This window comes from Anomalospiza imberbis, unplaced genomic scaffold, assembly GCF_031753505.1.
Source record: "Anomalospiza imberbis isolate Cuckoo-Finch-1a 21T00152 unplaced genomic scaffold, ASM3175350v1 scaffold_89, whole genome shotgun sequence".
NCBI classification, from domain to species: Eukaryota; Metazoa; Chordata; class Aves; order Passeriformes; family Viduidae; genus Anomalospiza; species Anomalospiza imberbis.
The window spans coordinates 225,679-248,022 of NW_027100511.1; the positions used below are offsets into that span (position 1 = coordinate 225,679).

Genomic DNA, 22,344 nt, shown 5'->3' on the forward strand with positions numbered 1-22,344 from the left:
GATGGAGTGGCTTGTGGCTGGACTTTTCTTGTTAGCCATAGACTGAACCAAATTCTCCTGACAGAAGCTGCACTTAGGGGGGTGCGTTGGTGAGCCAAGAGACTTGTATTAGTGATTACCAGCAGAGGATTAGAGAGAACAGAGGAGAGTTGGAGGAGAAAGTGTGGAGAAGCCCTCTATCTTCAAGGAAGAAGAAGAGGAGAAGAAGACCTCTGTTCTTGGACCCTCAGCCCCAGGGGAAAATGGGGGGGACTGTAGTCCCGCAATGAGAAACTGAACTGTTGTCTCTTTTGGTCCATGGCAAAGCATCCTTAAAGGAGCCCTATGAGCAGTCTGTCCATGCACGGTGGTGAGAGCACTGTGACATGGAGAGGAGAGTTTCACCACGGCAGATTTTCTCTGGGCAGTTGCCATGTGTGACATGGAAACACAAGGGTGGCAATTGTGTTTCCTGGGGGGTCTGTGACACAGGAGAGACTCCTGTCTCCCTTGAAAGATTGAGTATTTGAATATCTGAAGGGTGGCAACTTGATCAGGATCCCGGGTGGTGTCTCACTGTGGTTCCATTTGGAAATTAGGTGGGAATTAGTTGGGAGGAGGAAGAGTGTTTTGGAAGGTCTTCGTCCAGGATTGAGTGTCTGTGTTTTTATAGTAGTAGTAGTTTAATAAAGTTCTTTTCTTTGTTATTAAGCTTGAACCTGCTCTGCTCTGTTCCTGATCACATCTCACAGCAATTATTTTAAAAAAGTGCATTTTCATGGGAGCGCTGGCATCGTGCCAGCGTCAAACCATAACATATGTTCTTAGGTATATACGTTCTATAGATTGTTGTTGTTACAAATATTCTTACAATGTAAATGTGTTCTGTGTTTTCATTGCTGTTTTTCTGAAAAGAAACAAGCTTTATTTTTCACACCCCAGTTCTCTTTCCATTTGCTTCAGGCACAGGTAGCATTTGCAAAGTTGTGGTTTCCGCTTGCTCCAGGTTCCCAGGGCTGGAGGTCGGTGGGGAGCTGGCACAGCCACAACCATGTGCTGCTACCCAAACCAGGGTAAGCTGGACCACATGGTGTAGCTTAACGAGGTTTCTAGAGCAGCACACAAAAATTAGGTTCCTCAAGAACTGTTATTCCCTTTTCCTCTCGATGCCCTCGTGCTGCAGGTTGGGCACCAAAATCTGTCTTGGTTTGAAAAGACAGGTGTCCGCTAATGAAGGCAGAAGCCTTCCTGGAAATGGAAAATGTAAACCCCCTCCCTCCAAATTATTATAATTTTGAAATTAAAAGGCTCTCAGGCAAAGATATGGGAATAGGAATAACAGCTCTTTGCTAGGAAAATTTAAAAGATAACTGCAAAAATACAAACAAACAAAAAAACCCAAACTGCTGACAGAGTCAGAATACGACCTGACACCCTGTGGGTCAGGGTGTTGGGAGCAGCACCCCCAAACCCAGCTGGGAGAGCGGAGGTTTGGGGGGAACAATGGGAAGGGGGTGGGAGAGGGGGCACAGGGGGAGGTGGGACCCACTGAGGCTCCCCCAGGTCACCCCAGGACCCCCAGGCCCCGTCCCAGCCCCCCCAGTTCCCTCCACAGCCCCGGCTGAGGGGGGCTCAGCCCAGGAGCCGCCGTCGTTCGGGGCTCCCCCGAGGGCAGCCAACGGGAGAGCTCCCGGCTCAGAGAGGCCCCAGCAGAGGAGGGAATCTTGTCCCTCCTCGAGGGCCCTGAAGGGTCTTCAGGCCCCTCTGAAGAGGAGTTTATCTCTTTGTAGGGGTTTTTGGGGGGACCTCACCACTCCAAGGGTGCTTTTTCCTCCCCATTTTCAGGTGTTTGTGGGGCTGCAGCCCCACAAGCCCCTTTTCAGGGGTGATCATGATGGCTTTAAGTGACATTTTGATGGGGTACTCACTCCAAGCTGCTGTAGGGGATGTTTTGCCCCCCAGGGTGGATTTTTGGGGTTTAAGGGCCCCCGCTCTGGTCCGGTCCCACTCTAACTCCCCTGAAGAGGCCAACACCACCCCTGCTGATTCTGGCAGCGGAGCCCGGGGAGGGTTGGGAGTCCTGGGAAGATTTAGGGATACCTGGGAGGGTTTGGGGGTCCCAGGAGAGTTTGGGAGTCCCGAGAGGATCTGGGGGTACCCGGGTGATGCCGATGATGGTGATGGGGACCCCGTGTTGGGTATAAATTTCATTATGAATTCCTGGGGGGGTTTTGTCTATCTCCAGGGTTTTTGGGGTCCTGGTGGATTTTTGGGGGGTTCCCAGGGGGGTTTTCAGGATTCCCAAAGGGGGGGATTGGGCAATCCCAGTGGGAACCCAAGGCTGGTTTGGGGTACCTGCCGGTGACAGAGATGGGGAGCCCCTGCCAGGTATGAACCTTCTCAGGGGCATCTGGGGGTGCTGGGAGGTCTTGTGGGAATTTTGATGTCCTGGGAGGGTTTGGGGGGTATCTGTGTGGGGTTTTTGCAGTCTTGGGGAGTTTCTGGAGGGCCCAGAAATGGTTTTGGGGTCCCGGGGAGGTCGGGGTATTGGGGTTTGGGGGTTCCCGGGAGAGTTTGGGGGTTCCTGGGCAATGCCGGTGACAGAGCTGGGACCCCGTGCCGGGTAGGAACCTTTTCACGCACGGGCAGCTGCACGGGCAGCGTCAGCGTGTTTAGGGAGATCCTGGAAAGCCCGGGGGTCACCCCAAAACCCAGGGGACCCCAAATGCTCAGGGATCCCCCCCAAACTCCCCTCACCGCTGGATCTGCTGCAGGCAGGGGGGCACCAGCACCCGGCCCCCACCCCTCACCATCACAGGGGGCTGTGGAAGAAATCTGGGGGTGCACGGACAGGTCGGGGGGACCCCCAAAGTCCTGGGAAAGGGGGAACACAGGGGAACTCCCAGGAATGCCCACTGGGGGCTTAGGGGAGATCCAGGAGGAGTTTGGGCGAGCTTAATTCTGTCACTATCACCAGCAAAGGGGACTCTAAGGGTCCCCGGTGTCTCCATTCCCAGCAAAAGGTGGTTTTGGGTTAAATCATTATTGGAGTACTGTAAGTAAGAGTTGAAATTTTTTAATTTCATTTTTATTCTATTTTATTTAAATTAAAATTTATTGATTTTTAGTTTTATTATAACTCGTTGAGAGGACAGCAAGGACATTCAAGGGCAGGAACATTTTTTCCTGGCTGGTGACTGGAATGTCAGACCCTGGCAGTGTGTGCAGAACCACACAGACTGGGATCAAACATGGGCTGGGATCACCTGGACTGAGATCCTATGGACTGGGACCATATGGAATGGGACCATAGGGATCAGGACGGTACACACTGGGATAAACTGGGTGGAGATTCTATGGACTGGGACAACATCGACTGGGATTGCACAGACTGGGATCCCATGGACTGGGAAAAAGCATTGGCTACCATTGGCTACCATCCACATATAAAGGTGGCCACCTCAAGTTGTCTTGATCCTTTTTGGGTGTCCCATCCCCCTCTTTCCCCCGCCTTCCCCATCGTTCCCCCAATCCCCGCTCCCCTCCCCCGTGTTTGGTTTTGGGGGTTCCAGGCCCCTCCTGCTCCGTGGGGGGGTCCCGATCCCTCTTTGGTTTAATTTGGGGCCCCCAACCCCTTCTCACCGCGACCCCCGCGGCCGGGGGGGCTCTCAGCACCACCAGTGCCACCAGTCCGGCCCCAGCTGCCCCCGCACGCCCCATCCCCATCCCCAGGGTCACCTCCCCCCTGCCCAAATTCCGCTCCCGGGGAGCGCTGGGCGCTGCGGGTCCGCCTGGCGACTGAGGAGTCATCGAGAACAAGCGATCTGATTGGCTAGAAATGGCCCCGCGCAGTCTCTGATTGGCTAGCGCATTGAGAAGCGTTTTGATCTGCCTGGCAACCGATGAGCAGCGCTATCGCAGGCGCTGATTGCCTGAAAATCGCCGGCCCGGCAACTGAGTTGTCAGCACCGCCGCGCGCTCTGATTGGCCAGGAGCTGTTTTGGGGTGGGGACGGGGGGAACTGGGGACCCCCAGGAGCCCCCCGGCTTTGGGGGTTTCCATCCCCCCTCGGCCCTCGGGGCGGCCCTGGGGCCACCCCAACACCCCCAAAGTGGGGAGGGTCCCCGGAGCCCTTTGGATCCCCCAAAAATGGGCTGGAAGCGGCAGGAGCCGCCCCAAAAAGGGATTGAAGGGTCCGGTCCGGGAATGGGGGAGGCTCCGGGGATGGCTCCGATCCGGATCGGGGCGGGCTGGGATTGAGAGAGGGTCCGTTCAGCGACTGGGGAGGGGGTCTGGGACTGGGTCAGGGGCTGGCATTGGGGAGGGTTTGGGAATTGGGGAGGGGTCTGGGATTGAGGGGATTGCTCCATCCCGGGATTGGGGCAGGGTCGCTCCCTGGGGGCGGGGTCCATTATTGGGTCAAGGTTTCTCCCCTTCCCGAGCCCAATCCCGTTCCTGATCCTGTTCCCGATCCCAATCCCATTCCCATTTCTGTTCCCGTTCCCGATCTCATTCCCGACCCCGATCCCACTCCCATTCCCGATCCCGATCCTGTTCCCAGTCCCGGTCCCGCCGCTGTTTCCAGGAAATGGCTCTGCTCTCAACCCCGACCCCAAACCCAGCGGGTCAAACACCCCAGATCCTGGGGTCAACTCCCCCCGACCCCAAATCCTGGGGGTTCAAACACTGGGGGGGTCAAACACCCTCAAACCCAAACTCTGGGATGTCAAGCCCTACCCCCCCCCCCAGCCCCGAACCCCAAATTTTAGGATCAAACCCTCCAAATCCCAGATCCTGGGGTGTCAAACACTCCCCAATTCCCAAACGATGGGGTTAAATCCCCCTGACCCCAAATCCTGGGGTTTGAAACATCTGGGGTGCCCAACCGCCCTGATCCCAAAGTCTGGGGGTCAAACCCCCTGATCCCCAAATCCTGGGGTCAAAAACCCCAAATCCCAAACCCTGGTTTCAAACCCCCCCCAAACCCCAAATTTTAGGATCAAACACCCCCAATCCCCAAAGTTTGGGGTCATGACCCCCCCAGTCCCCAATCCCCCACCCCCCCCAAAACCCACTCCAGCCTGGGGGGCACAGTGGGGTTTGGGTTTATTTGGGGTCTGTTTGGGGTTATTTGGGTTTATTTGGAGTTTGTTTGGGTTTATTTGGGGTTTGTTTGGGTTTATTTGGGGTCTGTTTGGATTATTTGAGGTTTGTTTGGGGTTATTTGGGGTTTATTTGGGGTTTGTTTGGCTTTATTTGGGGTTTGTTGGTGTTTATTTGGGGTTTGTTTGGGGTTATTTGGGGTTTATTTGGGGTTTGTTTGGGTTTATTTGGGGTCTGTTTGGACTATTTGAGGTTTGTTGGTGTTTATTTGGGGTTTGTTTGGGTTGTTTGAGGTTTGTTTAGAGTTTGTTGGGTTTATTTGGTGTTTGTTTGGGGCAGCTCCAGGTGCAATGTCTGCAGAGAGACCCTGGGTCCAACGCTGGGGAAAAAAAGGGGGATTGGGTTGGGAATTGGGGGATTCAGGATGGGGAAAGATCCTGGGTGGGAAAAGGGGATTTGGGGTGGACAGGGAAGGATTTGGGGTGGTTTTGAGGGATTTTCAGGTGTTTCTATGGGATTTGGGAAGACTTCTATGGCATTTTGTGTGTTTCTACAAGATTTTGGGGTGGTTTTCAGGGATTTCAGGGTATTTCTATGGGATATTGGGCTGGTCTGGAGGGTCTTTAGGGTGTTTCTATGGGATTTTGGGGCAGCTTGAAGGATTTGGGGCAGCTTTAGGGTATTCAGGGGCAGTTTTGAGGGGTTTTGGGGTGGTTTGGTGGGATTTCAGGACATTTCTATGGGATTTGGGGGTGGTTTGGTGGGATTTGGGGTGCTTGGGGCGGTTTTTGGCTATTTAGGGGTGGGTTTGATGTGTTTTTTTGGGATTTTTGGGTATTTCAGGCCCTTTTTTTTTTTAGTTTGGGGTTATTTTTGAGGGGTTTGGGCATTTTGGGTAACTTTTTGGTGAAGATCTCCATGGCGTTGCTCTGGGTGATGCTGAAGCCCTGCAGGGCCTCGCGGGCGGCGCCCGCCTGCACCCCGGTGTCCAACTGCATCAAGGCGATGTCGCGGCGCCCGGGCACCAGCGCAGCTCCTGAACCCGGGAACCTGGGATGGGAACGGGGTCAGGAGAGCCCGAAAACACCCGGGAACCTTCCCCCAGACAGCTGGGAACCTTCCCCCAGACACCCGGCAATGTTCCCCACAAATCCAGAAATGCTCTCAAAAAAAAAATAAAAAAAAAAAAAAAAAAAAAAAAAAAAAAAAAAAAATTCCTGAAATATTCCCCCAGATATTCAGAAATTTTCCCCAAAGAAATCCAGAAATGATGCTCCAAAAAATCCTGGAACATTCCCAACAAACTAGGAAAATCCTCCAGAAAATCGAGAAATATTCCCCCCCCAAAAAATCCAAACCAAACCCCGTTCCCCATCCAGAAACATTCCCAAAAAAATCCAGAAATTCCCCCTCAAAAAAATCTAGAAATACCTCCCCAAAAACTAGTAACTCCCCCCCAAAACGTTAGAAATTCCCCCCTAAGAAGTCCAGTATTTCCTCCCCCCCCCTCAAATCTGGTATTTTCCCCCCAAAATCCAGAAATTCCCCCCTAAGAACCCAGTTATTCCCCCCCTCCCCGCCCAAATCTGGTATTTTCCCCCCAAAATCCAGAAATTCCCCTCTAAAAACCAGGTATTCCCCCCAAAAATCCCGATATTTTCCCAAAACATCCAGCCCCAAGCCCCCCTCATCCTCTCTCCCCCCCGAGCCCCAAAATCCCCAAGTGCCCTAAAGCCTGGCCGGAATCCCCGGAATGCCGGGACTGCCCCAGACCTCACTGGCTGAGGAGCACGGAGAGCATCAGCTCCTGGGGCTGCTCAGGGAGCTCGGGCAGGAACAGGATGTGCTTCGGGGCTTCCCACAGCTGGGGGAAACGGGAGAAAAACCCCAAAATCAGCCCCAAAGCTGCCCCAATCAGGCCCAAAATCTGCCCAAACTCACTCTGGATACACACCAAAAAAATCTGTCCAAAATCCCCCAAAATCCTAAAAAAAACACCCACAAAAATCGCCCAAAATCCCCAAAAAAAACACAAAAATCACCCCAAAATCCCACAAAAGTCTTTCCCAAACCCCACAGAAACCCCACCTAAATCCAATAAAAATCTCATCAAAATCCTCACCAAAAATCCCATCAAAAATCCCACTAAAAAATTCACAACAAAATTCCACAAAAATCCCCTCAAATGCCCGCAAAACTTTCACAAAGAATCCTCAAAAATTCCACAAAATCCACCCAAAATTCCAGGTAAAGCCCCACCAAAATTCCACAAAAGTGCCCCAAAATCCCCCATAGAATCCTCCCACTAAAAATCCCCACAAGAATCGCCCCAAAGCCCACACAAATCCTTCAAAATCCCAACAAAAATCACACCCAAAATCCCCCCTAAATCCCACAGAAAAATCTCTCAAAAAGTCCCACTAAATCCCCGTGAAAATCCCACAGAATCCACACAGAAAAATCTGCACAAAAATCCCCCCAAAAATCTCCAAAGCACACAAAATCCACACATAACATCCCTCCAAATCACCCAAAATATCCCACAAAAATTTCCCCAGAAACCCCCCAAACTCCACCAAAAATCCACTCAAAAAATCTGCACCAAAATCCCACCAAACCCCTCTCAAATCCCCCAAAAATGCTCCCAAGTCCCTTCAAATCCCACCCAAAGTCTGAGAAAATCCAACCAAAAAATCCCTACAAAAACTTCCCTCAAAATCCCACCAAACCCCAACAAAATCTCACAAAATCCACCCCAAAAATCCCACAAAGATCACTCAAAAAATTCCTGCAAAAATCCTCCAAAATCCTCCTCACAATCCCCAATAAACCCTCCCAAAAATTCCAGTGAAAACCTCCCATAAATATTCCGCCCACAAAATCCCATATGTCTGGACTCAAGGGCTCTGACGGGAATTGGTCCCTAATCCCAATCCCTTAAATCCCATTAAAATCCCATCAGAACCCCAAAAAATCCCATCAAACCTCATTAAAATCCCATAAGATCCCATTGAAATCCCTTAAGTTCTCACTAAAATCCCATAAAACCTCTCTGAAATCCCACAAGTCCCCTCAGTCCCTCAGGTTTTGGGGTCACTTGTTGGGGAAGATGAAATAGGAAAACCTTATAAATATGATTGCCTGGCAAAAGATTTGGAAAATACAGACATTGAGATGAGAACTAGATTTGAAATAACAAACCTTGACTACTGAATAACTAGAAAATAATAGTATAGCCAGGCTGAAAGCAATCCCCCTTCTGATTAAACAACGCCCTTTACCTGCAGATAGGTCCAAAGGTCAAATGGAATGCTCTGTCTCACCCCCAATGTATGGTTCATCCCACACCTGTGACCCTCCCCTGAAGTATCAGGTATCTGTGACCCCATTGGCCCAAGTCCTGCTCCAGCCCACCTTGAAGCCCCCTGATAAGGTGTGCCCGAGGGACCGGACGCTCTCTTGGACCTTCCCCTGGGACCCTCACCTGGAACCCTCGCTCTCTCCCTCTCCCTCTCTCCCTGGGCCTGCCACGAGTTGGGCCTGGCAACTCCAAGCAGGGCCTTTCACCCCTTTTAATAAACCACATCTTCCAAGACCTGACTTCAGAGAACTCTCATCCATCCAAACCGTCCTGGAGTCCCGCGCTCTCTGCAGAGATGAAGATGGTCAGAGTAACAAGAAGACAGAGTGGCAATGCTACAGATGCCCTGAGGAATTCAGTCCATGTTTGGCATCCTTTAAGGGAGATGAAAAATTGAACTCTTGCTTTTTTCTTCACTGGCAATGGAACAAAGCTATTTAATTTTAGAACAAGAGCCATCTCATGTCTTTCTTCTAAGGACAAGCAAAGGAAGGTTGGAAAGCCACAAATCCACAGGCAAAGCCATGGCTGTGTCACTGCTCATCACCAAGGAGTGGGGACAGGTGACAGGTCTGGAGTTGAATCCACCTCCACCATGCCAGATATATCCCCAGTGTGATGGCACCCTCAGGCTTGCTCCCTTGGCCAACATGATCCTAAAACTGCCAGAACAGGCAGCCAGGGGGGAGCTTTGCTCTGGTGCACCTTTGTCTTACTGCACACACATCAGTCAGTGAGGAATGACTTTGCACTCGAGTTCAGATTCCTGTTGAAACTCCTGCTTTGGACACAAACCCATGTAACTGTCTCCAGATGCAAGGGTCACAGCTGTACAGTCATGCTGCCAGATGTCTACCATGGCCAGTTACCAACCACTGATTGATTCTCTTAATTCAAGTGCCAGATCCCTCCTATTACAGCTCCTCTCCCCCTTGATGCCTTGCATCACAGCCAGCAGACTATCCTTCATCCTGAGGATCTAGGGTGCTCTTTGCCAGCTGCATCCAATCTTGCATCTATTCTTCATCTCCATTGCCACTACCAAATTACTGTGAGATAGCTCTTCATGCAGATGAAGGCTGAATGTTAATTAATAGTGTTAATATCTGCCAATGTGTTTCCTTATCATCTCCACCAAGCTCTTTTACCAAGACATAATCAGCCTGTTTTACTTCTATCCTGGCTCTGATCCTCTGTCTGCATCTCTTGTTACCAGCCAGTGCTTCTACATCAGGTAAGTCCAAAATCCCCAATAGAACAAAACCAACACTCTTTCTCAAAAAGATCATGTTTCTCTCTTTGCATGAAATCAATCCAGCTATTTGCATCTAAAAGAGTGAAATGTTCTTTTTCTTCTAGAGTGACTTTTTAGCCAGTCCTGGATCTTAAACCACTATTAAAACCTATTATTTGGATTGTACTGCCCCAATGCACAAACCTCACCTTCTCCCACATTTCCCCCTGCCTGCTCTTTCATTTCTCTAGGCCATGTCCCAAAAACTTAGCTTTCTAACACAATCATATTATTCTTCTCCAACAGCAACTTCCATTTGCTGCCCCATCCCTTTATTTTCCAATCAACATCTCAGCACACAGTTTTCCAGCCTTATCCTCCCCCAGTTTTACTAGGTCTTCTCTCATTCTCCACTTCACATTGCCCCACAAAGAGAAAAGCTTCCTACCTGGTTAGAACACATTTCTACCCCAGTACTGGTTCTTCAGTGGTAGAAAACATTTCAGACCACAGCAGATTTTCTTTCAATTGAGATAGCTCAACATCAGCTTCTCAAAGCTTACCAACAACCAAGGCTCAGCTTCTCTGCTGCAAGAAACTCAGCAGACTACTTCAAGCTTCACAAACTTCTGCAAAAGACCCTCAGCTCTCTACACATCCCTCATATCCCTTCCTGGTCATTAATCACTCCTTCCACCTGAGAGGGCAGGAAATTGCAGACAGATGGGTCCCTTTCAAGGGCCTCTTGACACCCTGAGAGCTTCCCTCATCTTCCTTCAAATTGCCTTCTTCTGCTTCTCCCCATACCCTAAAATCAATGCTCATCTCATCTCCTGTGTTTGTGCCCATCTGTATCTTCTTCAACCTTTATTTTTTTTCTTCCTTTCAAAGGTAAATTGTCTAAATCACAAAAACCTTTACTTGGCTGAATGGAGTGATCGCATCATCAATGGATCTGTAAACCCCGTGTTTCTGCTGCTCCTTATCGCCTGTTCACACCTTTAAAACAGCAGCAAACATCCACCCTACCTCCTCCCTGAGCGGGGCCACTGCAATCCCGTTATCTGACTCCTACATAAAGCACTCCAGAGCATTCCTTGAGACACCTTCTGCCTCCCAGGTCATGGCTGAAACAGTTCTTTAAACCAGGAATCAAACACTTCTCTTTAAAGCATTTCAGTGCTTGATAGAGAAACATCGTACATCGATTGCAATTAACAGGGAGGAGACATCTCCTTGCTCCACACGAAAACGTTGTCAGCCATTAACACCTTCAGGAGGCTCTGCTTGAGTGTAAATAGTGCACCTTGGGATCTGGGCTATCAATCTGCTCAGCAGGGGAAGGGGTCAGAGTGGTGAAAAAACAGCTATTTGGGCCTTCAAAACAGTTTCTCTTGCAAGTCATTCTCCCCTTGAGTTTCTGGTCTAGTTAACAAATGGTGAAGCTGCCACACTTCTGATTTTCCACAGAGCTATCCTCAGTAAAAGCTGTCATGTCAATGTTTCCACGACATAGCCCTGGGGGCGGCGGGAGCGGGCTCGCCCGCTCCGACCCCGGGCTCGTCCTGCGGGGCAGCGGCGTCTCCCGTTCCCGAGCCTGCGCAGCCTGCTGGGCGTGCGGCAGCAGTGGGAGCCGCCGGAGCCGGGGCGCTGGCCGCTGTTCCGTCGGGCCCCGGCCCAGCAGGCGGGCAGCCCGCCCCGCTCCGCCCGGCGGGGGCGGTGCCCGCTGCGCGGCTCCGCGGCACGGCTCCGCCGCTCCTTGGGCCGTGCCGGGCTCCCTCGTGTCGGCCCGCGGTGCCGCGGCTCCGCACACCGCGTCTCTCTCTGCGCCCCATCCCTGCCCCGCGCCGGGGGCGGGGGGCGCCGCGCCGGGTCTGCGTTCCGCGCCGGCGCCTGTGTCCGCCGCGGTGCCCTCTGCCAGCGCTGCGGCGGGCGGCACCGCCGAGCTGCCGGCTGCTTCGGCCCCGCTCCCCCGCCTGCCGCGGGGGCTGAGGCTGCGGCGGGGCGCGGGGCTGTTTACCTTGAGCGCGGCTGCTGACGCGGCCGGCGGGAGGCCGGTGGGTTCCCGTGGCCGCGGACCCTCCCCGTCGGCTTTGTGGACCCTCCCCGCCTGCCAGGTGACCGTGCGTCCGAGGCACCGCGGGCAGTTTTGGCAGGAGGTCCTGGATAAGGCTGAGGAGATGTGCGACTCTGCCTCCTCGCAGCGCCTGCAGGATCGCGGAGGAGGCTCCTCTGGCTCTGCTGATGCTGCGGGGAGCGTGGTGTCAAGTGATGCTGCACTGCCCCGCAGTCAGGCGGCTGCTGCTGTCCCTGTGGAGCCCACGGGACGGGACACGGCAGGTGATGCGACCTTGCCAGGGGGTCCCCAGGCTTTCCCTGTGCTTAGGGGCGTTACTCACAGCACCCATCAGCCTTTATCGTTTAAGATAGTGAAAGAAATCCGTGACACCGTTGCCCTGCGTGGTGTCGGGTCTGCTGAAGTTATGCGGACGATCGGAATGCTCCTAGCTGAGATGCTGACACCTTCCGACATCCGTTCTGTGGCACATGCTCTTTTTGACTCTGTTCAGTTTGTGGTTTTTGAGGCCAAGTGGGCTCGTTTGGCGGCCAGCGCAGTGCAAAGGAATGCTGTGCTCGGGCCGCAGGATCCCCTCGTGAGGATGACCTCATGCAACAAGCTCTGTGATGTCACAGCCCAATCTGTGACCTCACACAACCCACGCTGTGCTGTCACACAGCCCCTCTCTGACATCACAGCTGCTCTGTGCCTCCATGACACAGCCACAGAGGTGCTGCTGTCACAGATTGGGCTATGGCATCACAGAGTTTGTTGTGTGAGGTCATCAAGCAGCTAAGGCATGATAGAGGGGACTGTGTGACATCACAGAGCAGGCTGTGACATCATGGCATGGCTGTATGACATCATAAAGCGGACAGTGAGGTCAAAGTGTGTGCTGTGACATCACAGAGTGGCAGTATGACATCACAGGGAGGGTTTTGTGACATCAGAGAGTGGACTGTGACATCATAGAGTCGGGTATGAGGCCGTAGAGCAGATTCTGCCCAAGAGCTTACAGAGTTTAAACTTAACAGGACTTAAATTATACCTTAACCTTGACTTCCACCTTCAACTTCACAATTTAGCAAAAGAGCAGCACTCTACAGTATTTAACCTAACTTATAATCTATGACTTTGCAATTTAACTGAGAAATAACATTTAACAATATTCAACTTGGCTTATATTTTAAACCTAACAACTTAGCAAAGAACAACTCTTAGCACAAATTAACTTAGCTTAGACCTTGTGATTTAACCCTACTGACAGGCCTGACTGGCTCAGCTCTCCAAGGCACTCAGACCCCTCAGAGAGCAGCATTTCTGCCACATTTCCTGAGCACAGGCACTCCTGTGTGCACACAGACACAAAGAGTCAGTGCAAGGCACCTGTGAGAAATTCCCCTGAGGGCAGGGAAATGCTCCCTGCCGATGCTTTGGCATCTCCCCAGCAGGGGAAGGGTTGAGCCTGGAGGAGTGGGGGGATCGGCCCAGGCTCCCTCATTGTTGGGGATCCCCGAGTGCAGCAAACGGGAGAGTTCCCGGCTCGGAGAGGCCCCACTCCGAGGGAGTCGCTGGCCCAGGAGAGCTCCAAGGGGCTCCTTTTGGAGCGCTGTCTGTAGGGCCCCAAGAGAGGGGCTTCAGTGCCAGCAATGTTTCATCCTGGCCGCACTTGGCATCCACAGCTTTCTTTGGCAGGGTGAGAACAGGGCTGTTGTGCCACCGAGGGAACAAAAACACTTCCCGGGGCTGCTCCTAAAGCAGCCAGGAGCTGGCAGGGCAGCAGCAGTGCCTGGAGCAGACAGTGTTTGTGATGAGCTCCAAGGAGCTGAGCCCAGGGGCTGTTGGCCAAGGCCGAGGCCCAGCGAGCATTTCTCAGCTGGCAGGGCAGCCGGAGAAGGTGGAGGCGGGGGAATAATTCACGGCCTCAGTGTGCTCCCAGTCGCTCCCAGTATTTCCATGTCCGTGCCCCAAGTGCTGCTCCCAGCCCTGATCCCTGGGGATGGGAATGTCCCACTCCCTTGCCGGGGCAGGGTCACACCTGAGCCAGGTGTGCAGGGCAGGCCCTTGCCCTGACCCCCAGCACTGTCCCAGCTGCAGGATCTGCTTCCCACCGGCCTCTTCCTCCTGCGGCCCCGAGCCCAGCTTGGTGCTGAACAAAGGGGCTGGGCCGGGGCCATCCCCCGGCGGGGGCTGCACACCCCCCTGCCCCTCCCCAAATTCCCTCTGGGGGAGCAGGAGCTGGGGCTGGAGCCCTGTGGGGAGGGACAAGGGGGTGACAATGGGATGGGGGGTGTCACACACGCTCTGGGGGGACACACACGGCCCCGGGGACCCCCCCATATCTTCTGCAGAGCCAGGACGATGAACCCCAACATGGAGCCACTGAGCTCTGGCAGTATCTTGGGGGGTGGGGTCTGGTGGCAGCTTTGGGAGTCTGGGGGAGTCACAACCACCCAAAAACGCCCTCCCAGCCCCACAGCCACTCCCAGACTCCTCAAACCACCCCACAGCTCCCAGCCAGGACCCCCCACCACCAACTACTCCCTGCAAGATAAATGACCCCAAGAACCACCAAAACCCGTTTCCATCTCCCCCAGGACCCACCCAAATTCTCTGCAAGGCACACAGCCCTGTCAGGGACCCAAATCTCCCTCACAGACCCTGCCAAGCCCCCTCCCAGCACCACAAATGCCCACAGGATTGACAGAAGCCCTTCCCAGTCCCCCCACGAGCCCCTAAACTCCCACCTCCCATGGCACTGACCAGGAGAGGTTGGTGGACAGGAACATTTACAGCCAGGATCAGCTCGGGCACTTCAGCAGTGATTTGGGCACTTTGGGGGAACATCCCAGATAGGGAGACCCAGGCCAGGCACTGGGACAGACAATTAGAATTCTTGGAGAACAGGCGGGCTCAGGTGGACACCTTTTGCCGGCACACCTATGAGATTGTGGACATGTCCCCTGCCTTTGATAGCTTCAGAACACCCAAATCCTCCCAAATGTTCTATTGAACCAACCCCAAATTCACCCCCAAATCCTGGTAAATGGTGCAGCTTTAGATCTCTTTGCTCAATTTCTTTATTTTCACCCCAGTTGTGGTTGTCTAGACAGGGTGAGGAAAGAAATTATTGAAATGGAAAAGACCTCCAAGATCATGCAGCACTGCTTGATGCCACCAGAAGAAATAACTGGACAGAGCGGGTGAGATTTATTTGGGGTGTAAAGTCAACAAATCGCTTCCTCCCAATGAATTTCCAGTTTAGATCAGAGTCCTGATGGATGTTCCTGCCCCTGTGTTCATCCAGGTGCCTATGGGGATCCAGGAGGATGTGGAGACCACCTTCCAGGTGTCTTCTCAGCAGGGATCACTGGGAATGTGGGTCACCAGGGCTCTGACCAAAGTGGGTCCTCCCATGGGGGATGGAGTTGGAGCAGGGCACGAAGCTCTTCCCACAGCTGAGGCATTTGCAGGGCTTCCCTTACCGGTGCCTCCGTTGGTGTTGGGTCAAGGTAGAGCTCCCGGAGAAGCTCTTCCCACACTGGGGACACTCGTAGGGCCTCTCTCCAGTGTGGATGCGCTGGTGGGTGACAAGGTGGGACTTTTGTTTGAAGCCCTTTCCACAGTTAGGGCAGCGGAAAGGCCTCTCCTCCGTGTGAATCCGCTGGTGCCTGAGGAGACTGGAGCTGGTCTGAAACCTCTTCTGACTCTCGGGACACTCGTAGGGCCTCTCCCCAGTGTGCATGCGTTGGTGGTTGACGAGGTGGGAGCTGCAGCTGAAGCCCTTCCCACACTCCCCACACTCATAGGGCCATTCCCCGGTGTGGATCATCTGGTGCTGGATCAGGTGGGAGCTCTGCCTGAAGCTCTTACCACACTCCAAGCACTTGTAGGGCTTCTCCCCATGGTGAACCTGCTCATGGCCCACCAGCTCCGAGCCCTGGCTGAAGCTCTGTCCACCTTCCTGGCACAGGATGCCAGGGCTTTTTGGCCTCCCGGGGTCCCTTCTCCCCTCCTTCTCTGCTTTGGGCTGCAGGGGCTCCAAGGAGTCCCCCCTGCCCCTCTCCAGGCTGTTGAGGGTCCCGCCAATGACGGCGCTCCCCCCTCTCTGGGCTCCCCACTTTGGGCTCCTGGGGGACACAGGGCTCTGCTCCTCCAGGCTGCCTCTGCTGTCAGCTGCCACCGGGACCCCCCAGTGTCCCCCCAAGGGGCCTTTTCCACTCAGCTTTGCAGTTCTTCATTCTCCAAACATCCCCCCAAAAACCCAACCCAGGGACCCCCCCAGGATATCTGGGCCGAGCTCCCCATCCCTGGTCACCCATGGGATGGGGGCTGATGGTCCCAGCGGGGCTGTGAATTCAGGAAGGGCTCGACCTCGTGGGTCCTTTTTTCTTTCCCTGATCCTCCTTTGTCCCTCCTCTTCCTCTTCGTCCCAGTCCTCCACTTCCATCCCTCCTCCTCCTCCCTAAGCCCACCTCCTTCTCCTACTTCCATCCCTTCTGGCTGTCCTCCTCCATCCCTCTTCTTCCCTCCCTCCTCCTCCTCCCCCAGGAGCAGCGACACCCTTGGTGCCCCGTTCCCGCAGCCCTGACAGCCTGCAGCAGGAGCGGGGATGGAGCCGGGACAGGTCGGGATGGGCAGCACGGGGCTCATGGCTGCTCCCACCCGCTGGGGGCGGGGGGAACCCAGCCTGGGCAAAAGGAGAGGCACACTGGGAAAACTGGGGGCTGCACATCCAAACTGGGCCTTGCTGGGGACCCTGCCAGGGGACTGCCAGCCCTTGGGGCTCCTCTCGGGAGATCTGGGAGGGGGGAACGCAGAGAGGGCTGGGGGATCCCAGGAATGGCAGCACTGGGAGTGACTTTTTTATACTGGGATTGTACTGGGATCATACTGGGAGCAGCTGGGCCCATGCTGGGGCAGACTGCGGTCACACCGAGGGAGACTGGGATCATATTGGGATCATACTGGGATCACACTGGGAGAGAGTAGGAGCCTGCAGCGGGCAATTGAGACCATGCAGGCGCAAATAGGATACACTGGGAGTGACTGGGATCATTCTGAGTTTGACTGGGAGCAACTGGGAGCAACTGGGATCATGCTATGAGCAAGTGGGAGGAACTGGGAGTCACTGGGTGCATGCTGGGGGTGACTGGAAACAACTGGGCTTCTACTGGGATCAACTGGGATCATGCTGGAGGTGACAGGGATCATATTGGCAGTGAGTGCAACTACACTGAGGCTGAGTGGGAGTGGTTGTGAACAAATGGGATCATGCTGGAAGGAACTGGGAGTGACTGGGAGTATGCTGGAAGGAACACTGGGAGAGACTGGGAGTGACTGGAACAAAAGTGAGGGTGAAAGGGAGCAACTGGAACCATGTGGGGCACAACTGGTTCATACTGGCAGTGACTGGGAGCACACTGGTCTCAACTCTGGACCATACTGGGAAGGACTGGACTAATACTGGGAGTGTCTGAGAGTGACTGGGAACACACCAGGCACATCATCCCCCATACTGGGTGTGACTGGGAGCAACTGGGCTCCTGCTGGGAGCAGCCCCTGGCGGCCCCGGGAGCCCCGCACCCCTTTCCCGGCCATGCCGCCCCTCCAGCCCCAGCACCCCCCATTGCCGGGGTGCCGGCACTGCCAGGGGTCCCCCCCTCTCGGGGTCCCCGCTGGGGCTTCTGGGGCTCTCCTCTCTCTGGGCTCCCGCTCAGGGCAGCCGCGGCTCTCCCGGGGCTCCCCAAAACCGGTGTCCCCCCGACGGGGCTCTGCCGCCACCCACACTGGGATCCCCCAAAAACACCTCCCGGGGTCCCCCCGATGTCCCCCCGAGGACCAGCTGCGGCTCGGCTTTGGAGCCCTGCCAGCTCCAAACATCCCTCCCAAAAACCCCAAACCCAGGGAGCCCCGGGATATTTGGGCCGAGCTCCCCCTCCCTGGGCACCTGCGGGATGGGGGCGATGCTCCCGGGGTGCTGCGAGCTCAGGCAGCGCCAGGGCCACGCGATTCCTTCTCTCCTCTCCTCCGGCTGCTCCCTGCTGCCGCTGCGCCTCTTCCTCCCTCCCTCCTCCTCCTCCCCCGTTCCCGAAGCCCCCACAGCCGCGGGAGGGGCGGGGATGGAGCCGGGACAGGTCGGAACGCAGAGAGGGCTGGGGGGGATGCCAGGAGTGGCAGTGACTGGGCTGTCCTGGGATCATACTGGGATCGTACTGGGAGTGAGGAGGAGTAGCGCGATGGCTCCAGCGCTGGGGCTGGGGGTGCTCCTGGGGCCCCGGGGGGACAGCGAGAGGTGAGGGGGACCCCCGGCACCGGGACTCTTTGGTCGCCCATTCCGGAGCACCGAGGGGCCCCTGAACCCCCATTCCCGGGCGCCGCCATTCCCCGCACCCCCATTCCCGGCCTGGATTCCACCCCGCACCCCCTTATCCGGCACCGGCAACCCCCGCACCCCTTTCCCGGCCATGCCGCCCCTCCAGCCCCCAGAGCCCACTTTTCCTTCACCCAGAGACCCGCTGGACCCCTAATCCTGCCTTTCCCGGCGCCCAGCCCCTCCTTTCCTCAACACCGAGGACACCTGGGACCCCTATTCCCAGCCAGCCCGGGTTTTCCCACCTTTTGCAGGGAATGGGGACACCGGGGACCCTTGGAGTCCCCTTTCCTGACGATAGTGACACAATTAAGCGTGCCCAAACGCCTCCTGGATCTCCCCTAAGCCCCCAGTGGGCATTCCTGGGAGTTCCCCTGTGTTCCCCCTTTCCCAGGACTTTGGGGGTCCCCCCGACCTATCCGTGCACCCCCAGATTTCTTACACAGCCGCCTGTGATGGTGGGGGTGGGGGCCGAGTGCTGGCGCCCCCCTGCCTGCAGCAGATCCAACGGTGAGGGGAGTTTGGGGGGGTAGCTGAGCATTTGGGGTCCTTTGGGTTTTGGGATGACCCCCGGGCCCTCCAGGATCTCCCTGAACACGCTGACGCTGCCCGTGCGTGAGAAGGTTCATACCCGGCACGGGGTCCCAGCTCATTCACCGGCATCGCCCAGGAACCCCCAAACTCTCCCGGGAACCCCCAAACCCCCCGGGACACCCCGACCTTCCCGGGACACGAAAACCATCCCTGGGCCCTCCAAAAACTCCCCAAGACCGCAAAAACCCCACACAGACACCCCCCAAACACTCCCAGGACATCAAATTCCCACAAGACCTCCCAGCACGCCCCAGACCCCCATGAGAAGGTTCATACCTGGCAGGGGGTCCCCATCTCTGTCACCGGCAGGTACCCCAAACCAGCCTTGGGTTCCCACTGGGATTGCCCAATCCCCCCCTTTGGGAATCCCTAAAACCCCCCTGGGAACCCCCAAAAATCCACCAGGACCCAAAAAACCCTGGAGATAGACAAAACCCCCCCAGGAATTCTTCATGAAAGTTTATGCCCAGCACGGGGTCCCCATCACCATCATCGGCATCACCCGGGTACCCCCAGATCCTCTCAGGACTCCCAAACCCTCCTGGGACCCCCAAACCCTCCCAGGTACCCCTAAATCCTCCCAGGAGTCCCAACCCTCCCCGGGCTCCGTTGCCGGAATCAGCAGGAGTGGTGTTGGCCTCTTCAGGGGAGTTAGAGTGGGACCCGACCAGAGCGGGGGCCCTTAAACCCCAAAAATCCACCCTGGGGGGCAAAACATCCCCTACAGCGGCTTGGAGTGAGTCCCCCAGAAAAATGTCACTTAAAGCTGTCATGATCACCCCTGAAAAGGGGCTTGTGGGGCTGTGGCCCCACAAACACCTGAAAATGGGGAGGAAAAAACACCCTTGGAGGGGTGAGGTCCCCCCAAACATCCCTAAAAAGAGAAAAACTCCTCTTCAGAGGGGCCTGAAGACCCTTCAGGGCACTCGAGGAGGGACAAGATCCCCTCCTCTGCTGGGGCCTCTCCGAGCCGGGAGCTCTCCCGTTGGCTGCCCTCGGGGGAGCCCCGAACGACGGCGGCTCCTGGGCTGAGCCCCCCTCAGCCGGGGCTGTGGAGGGAACTGGGGGGGCTGGGACGGGGCCTGGGGGTCCTGGGGTGACCTGGGGGAGCCTCAGTGGGTCCCACCTCCCCCTGTGCCCCCTCTCCCACTCCCTTCCCATTGTTCCCCCCAAACCTCTGCTCCCCCAGCTGGGTTTGCGGGTGCTGCTACCAACACCCTGACCCACAGGGTGTCAGGTCGTGTTCTGACTCTGTCAGCAGTTTGGTTTTTTTGTTTGTTTGTATTATTGCAGTTATCTTTTAAATTTTCCTAGTAAAGAACTGTTATACCTATTCCCATATCTTTGCCTGAGAGCCTTTTGATTTCAAAATTATAATAATTTGGAGGGAGGGGGTTTGCATTTTCCATTTCCAGGAAGGCTCCTGCCTTCCTTAGCAGACACCTGTCTTTTCAAACCAAGACAGATTTTGGTGCCCAACCTGCAGCACGAGGGCATCGAGAGGAAAAGGGAATAACAGTTCTTGAGTAATCTAATTTTTGTGTGCTGCTCTAGAAACCTCGTTAAGCGACACCATGCGGTCCAGCTTACCCTGGTTTGGGTAGCAGCACATGGTTGTGGCTGTGCCAGCGCCCCCACCGACCTCCAGCCCTGGGAACCTGGAGCAAGCGGAAACCACAACTTTGCAAATGCTACCTGTGCCTGAAGCAAATGGAAAGAGAACTGGGGTGTGAAAAATAAAGCTTGTTTATTTTCAGAAAAACAGCAAAGAAAACACAGAACACATTTACATTGTAAGAATATTTGTAACAACAACTATCTATGGAACATATATACCTAAGAACATATCTAACAAAAGTCTATGAAACGTATTTACAGAAGACAAAAAGAAGCCCTAAAACCTATAGCCTAAAGACAACAACAAACTCTATGACGTACATGCAAAAGGGTGGCATCTCTGTCCGGGATCTCCATCATCCTTGAGGAAAAGCAAGAGGCACAGTCACTCCAATCAGGCAGAGACGGCTCTTCCATGTGCCCCCAGGCTGGCCCAGCAAGCGCAGCACAGGCTGGGGATGGCCACCAGAACCCAATGCATCGGGTCCCACATCCCTGAGCAGGGACCACCCAGCCCAGTCCCAGCCTGGCAGCAGGGGACCCGCTCTGCCTGTGGGGACCACATGCCTGTCCTGCTGCTGGTATTGGTCTTCATCCCAAGATCATGGCCTCTTCCTCATCTTTCTCATCAATGTCCATGTCCTCAAGGTACTCTTCCATTTCCACGTCCATCTCCTTTTCCACATCTACCTCCATCTCTTCCTCTCCAGTCTCTTCTCCATCCACTTCCATCTCCTCCTCTGTATCCATCTGCATGTCCACCTCCATCTCTTCCTCTCCACTCTCTTCTCCATCCACTTCCATCTCCTCCTCTGTATCAATCTCCATGTCCACCACCATCGCATCGTCTCCACTCTCTTCCCCATCCACTTCCATGTCCTCCTCTCTATCAGCCTGCATGTCCACCTCCATCTCGTCCTCTCTCTCTGTGACAGCCTGCAGAGGTAGCAACACCTCAGAGTGGGGTCCCTGTCCCACCCCATCCCCACAGAACTCCAGCCCAGCCGGGCAGCTGGGGGGTGTCCACCTCCATGGAATGGCACCGTACCTTCCTCAGGACAAATGTGAGCATCCTGCAGGGACGGATGACAAAATCCAGGCAACAGAGAGCTTTCAGGACTGATGGGAGTATCAGGGCGCAGGTGACGAGAAGAGTGACAGGGAACATGGTGAAGGGTGAGCTGGCACGAGGGCTGGCACAGGGTGGGCTGACACAAGGGCCAGTGGTTGTGTTGTGCTCTTTGCTGGACGCTGGAAGTTCCTGCTGGAACATCACATCTGTGACATCACAGTGGATCTAAAGAGCATCTTGTTCCGAGCTGAGCAATCTTCCCCAGCCCATGCTGCTCACAGCCCTGTTGCCAAGGATGGGGCATCCACAGCCTGGGCCAGTGCCTCAGCAGCCTCCGTGTAAAAGAGCAGCTCCCTCAGATCCAACTTCAATCAGCCTCCTACAGTTGAAAGCCATCCCCCCTTGTCCTGTTGCCACGGGCCCGGCTGAACACTGTCCCCGTCTTTCCTGTGGGACCCTTTCAGTCCTGCAGAGCTGCAGGGAGGCCTCCCCAGTGTCTCCTCTTTCCAGGCTGAGCATCCCCAGCCCCACTTGGACGGCAGTCAGGTAGATCAGGGGGAGTCAAGGCTGAAGTCCAACAGCATCAGGAACTGAGAGGTGGAAGCTTTAGGCCCAGGTTTGCCTCTGTAATAACAGTGGAGGGGAAGATGGTGGGACACTGGCTCTGTTCTAACCGGTGAATATTTTCTTTCTTTATTTTCTCCTTTTCTGTCATGCTGATGCAGGTGTTGCTGTTTGCAAGGAAGCTTGGCACAATATCCATTGTCTTCTCCATTTGTGAAACACCGAGCAGAGTCTGGGCAGGCTGATGATGCAGAGCAAAACCTGCAAATACACCGGTGATCCTGAGCCTGGAGGATGCAGCTAAACCCGGCCAAAAATAATTTCTGGAAAGTCAAGCCTGGTTTACATTTTCTTGAGTTTGGCTATCCCTGAACCGGGGGAGAGGGCA

At 54.9% G+C, this 22,344-nt stretch overlaps 1 protein-coding gene across 1 annotated transcript in view; it reads right to left on the reverse strand.

Annotated features, from left to right (window-relative positions):
- Positions 1 to 15,211: 15,211 nt before the first annotated feature.
- The window catches only part of LOC137467945 (zinc finger protein 436-like), a 101,421-nt gene continuing 94,288 nt past the window's right edge, over positions 15,212 to 22,344 (reverse strand). The window contains exon 2 of the mRNA XM_068179348.1: positions 15,212 to 15,696. Within this exon, the coding sequence (XP_068035449.1) occupies positions 15,218 to 15,696 (479 nt within the window). The 3' untranslated portion in view covers positions 15,212 to 15,217. The remainder of the gene's footprint in view (positions 15,697 to 22,344) is intronic.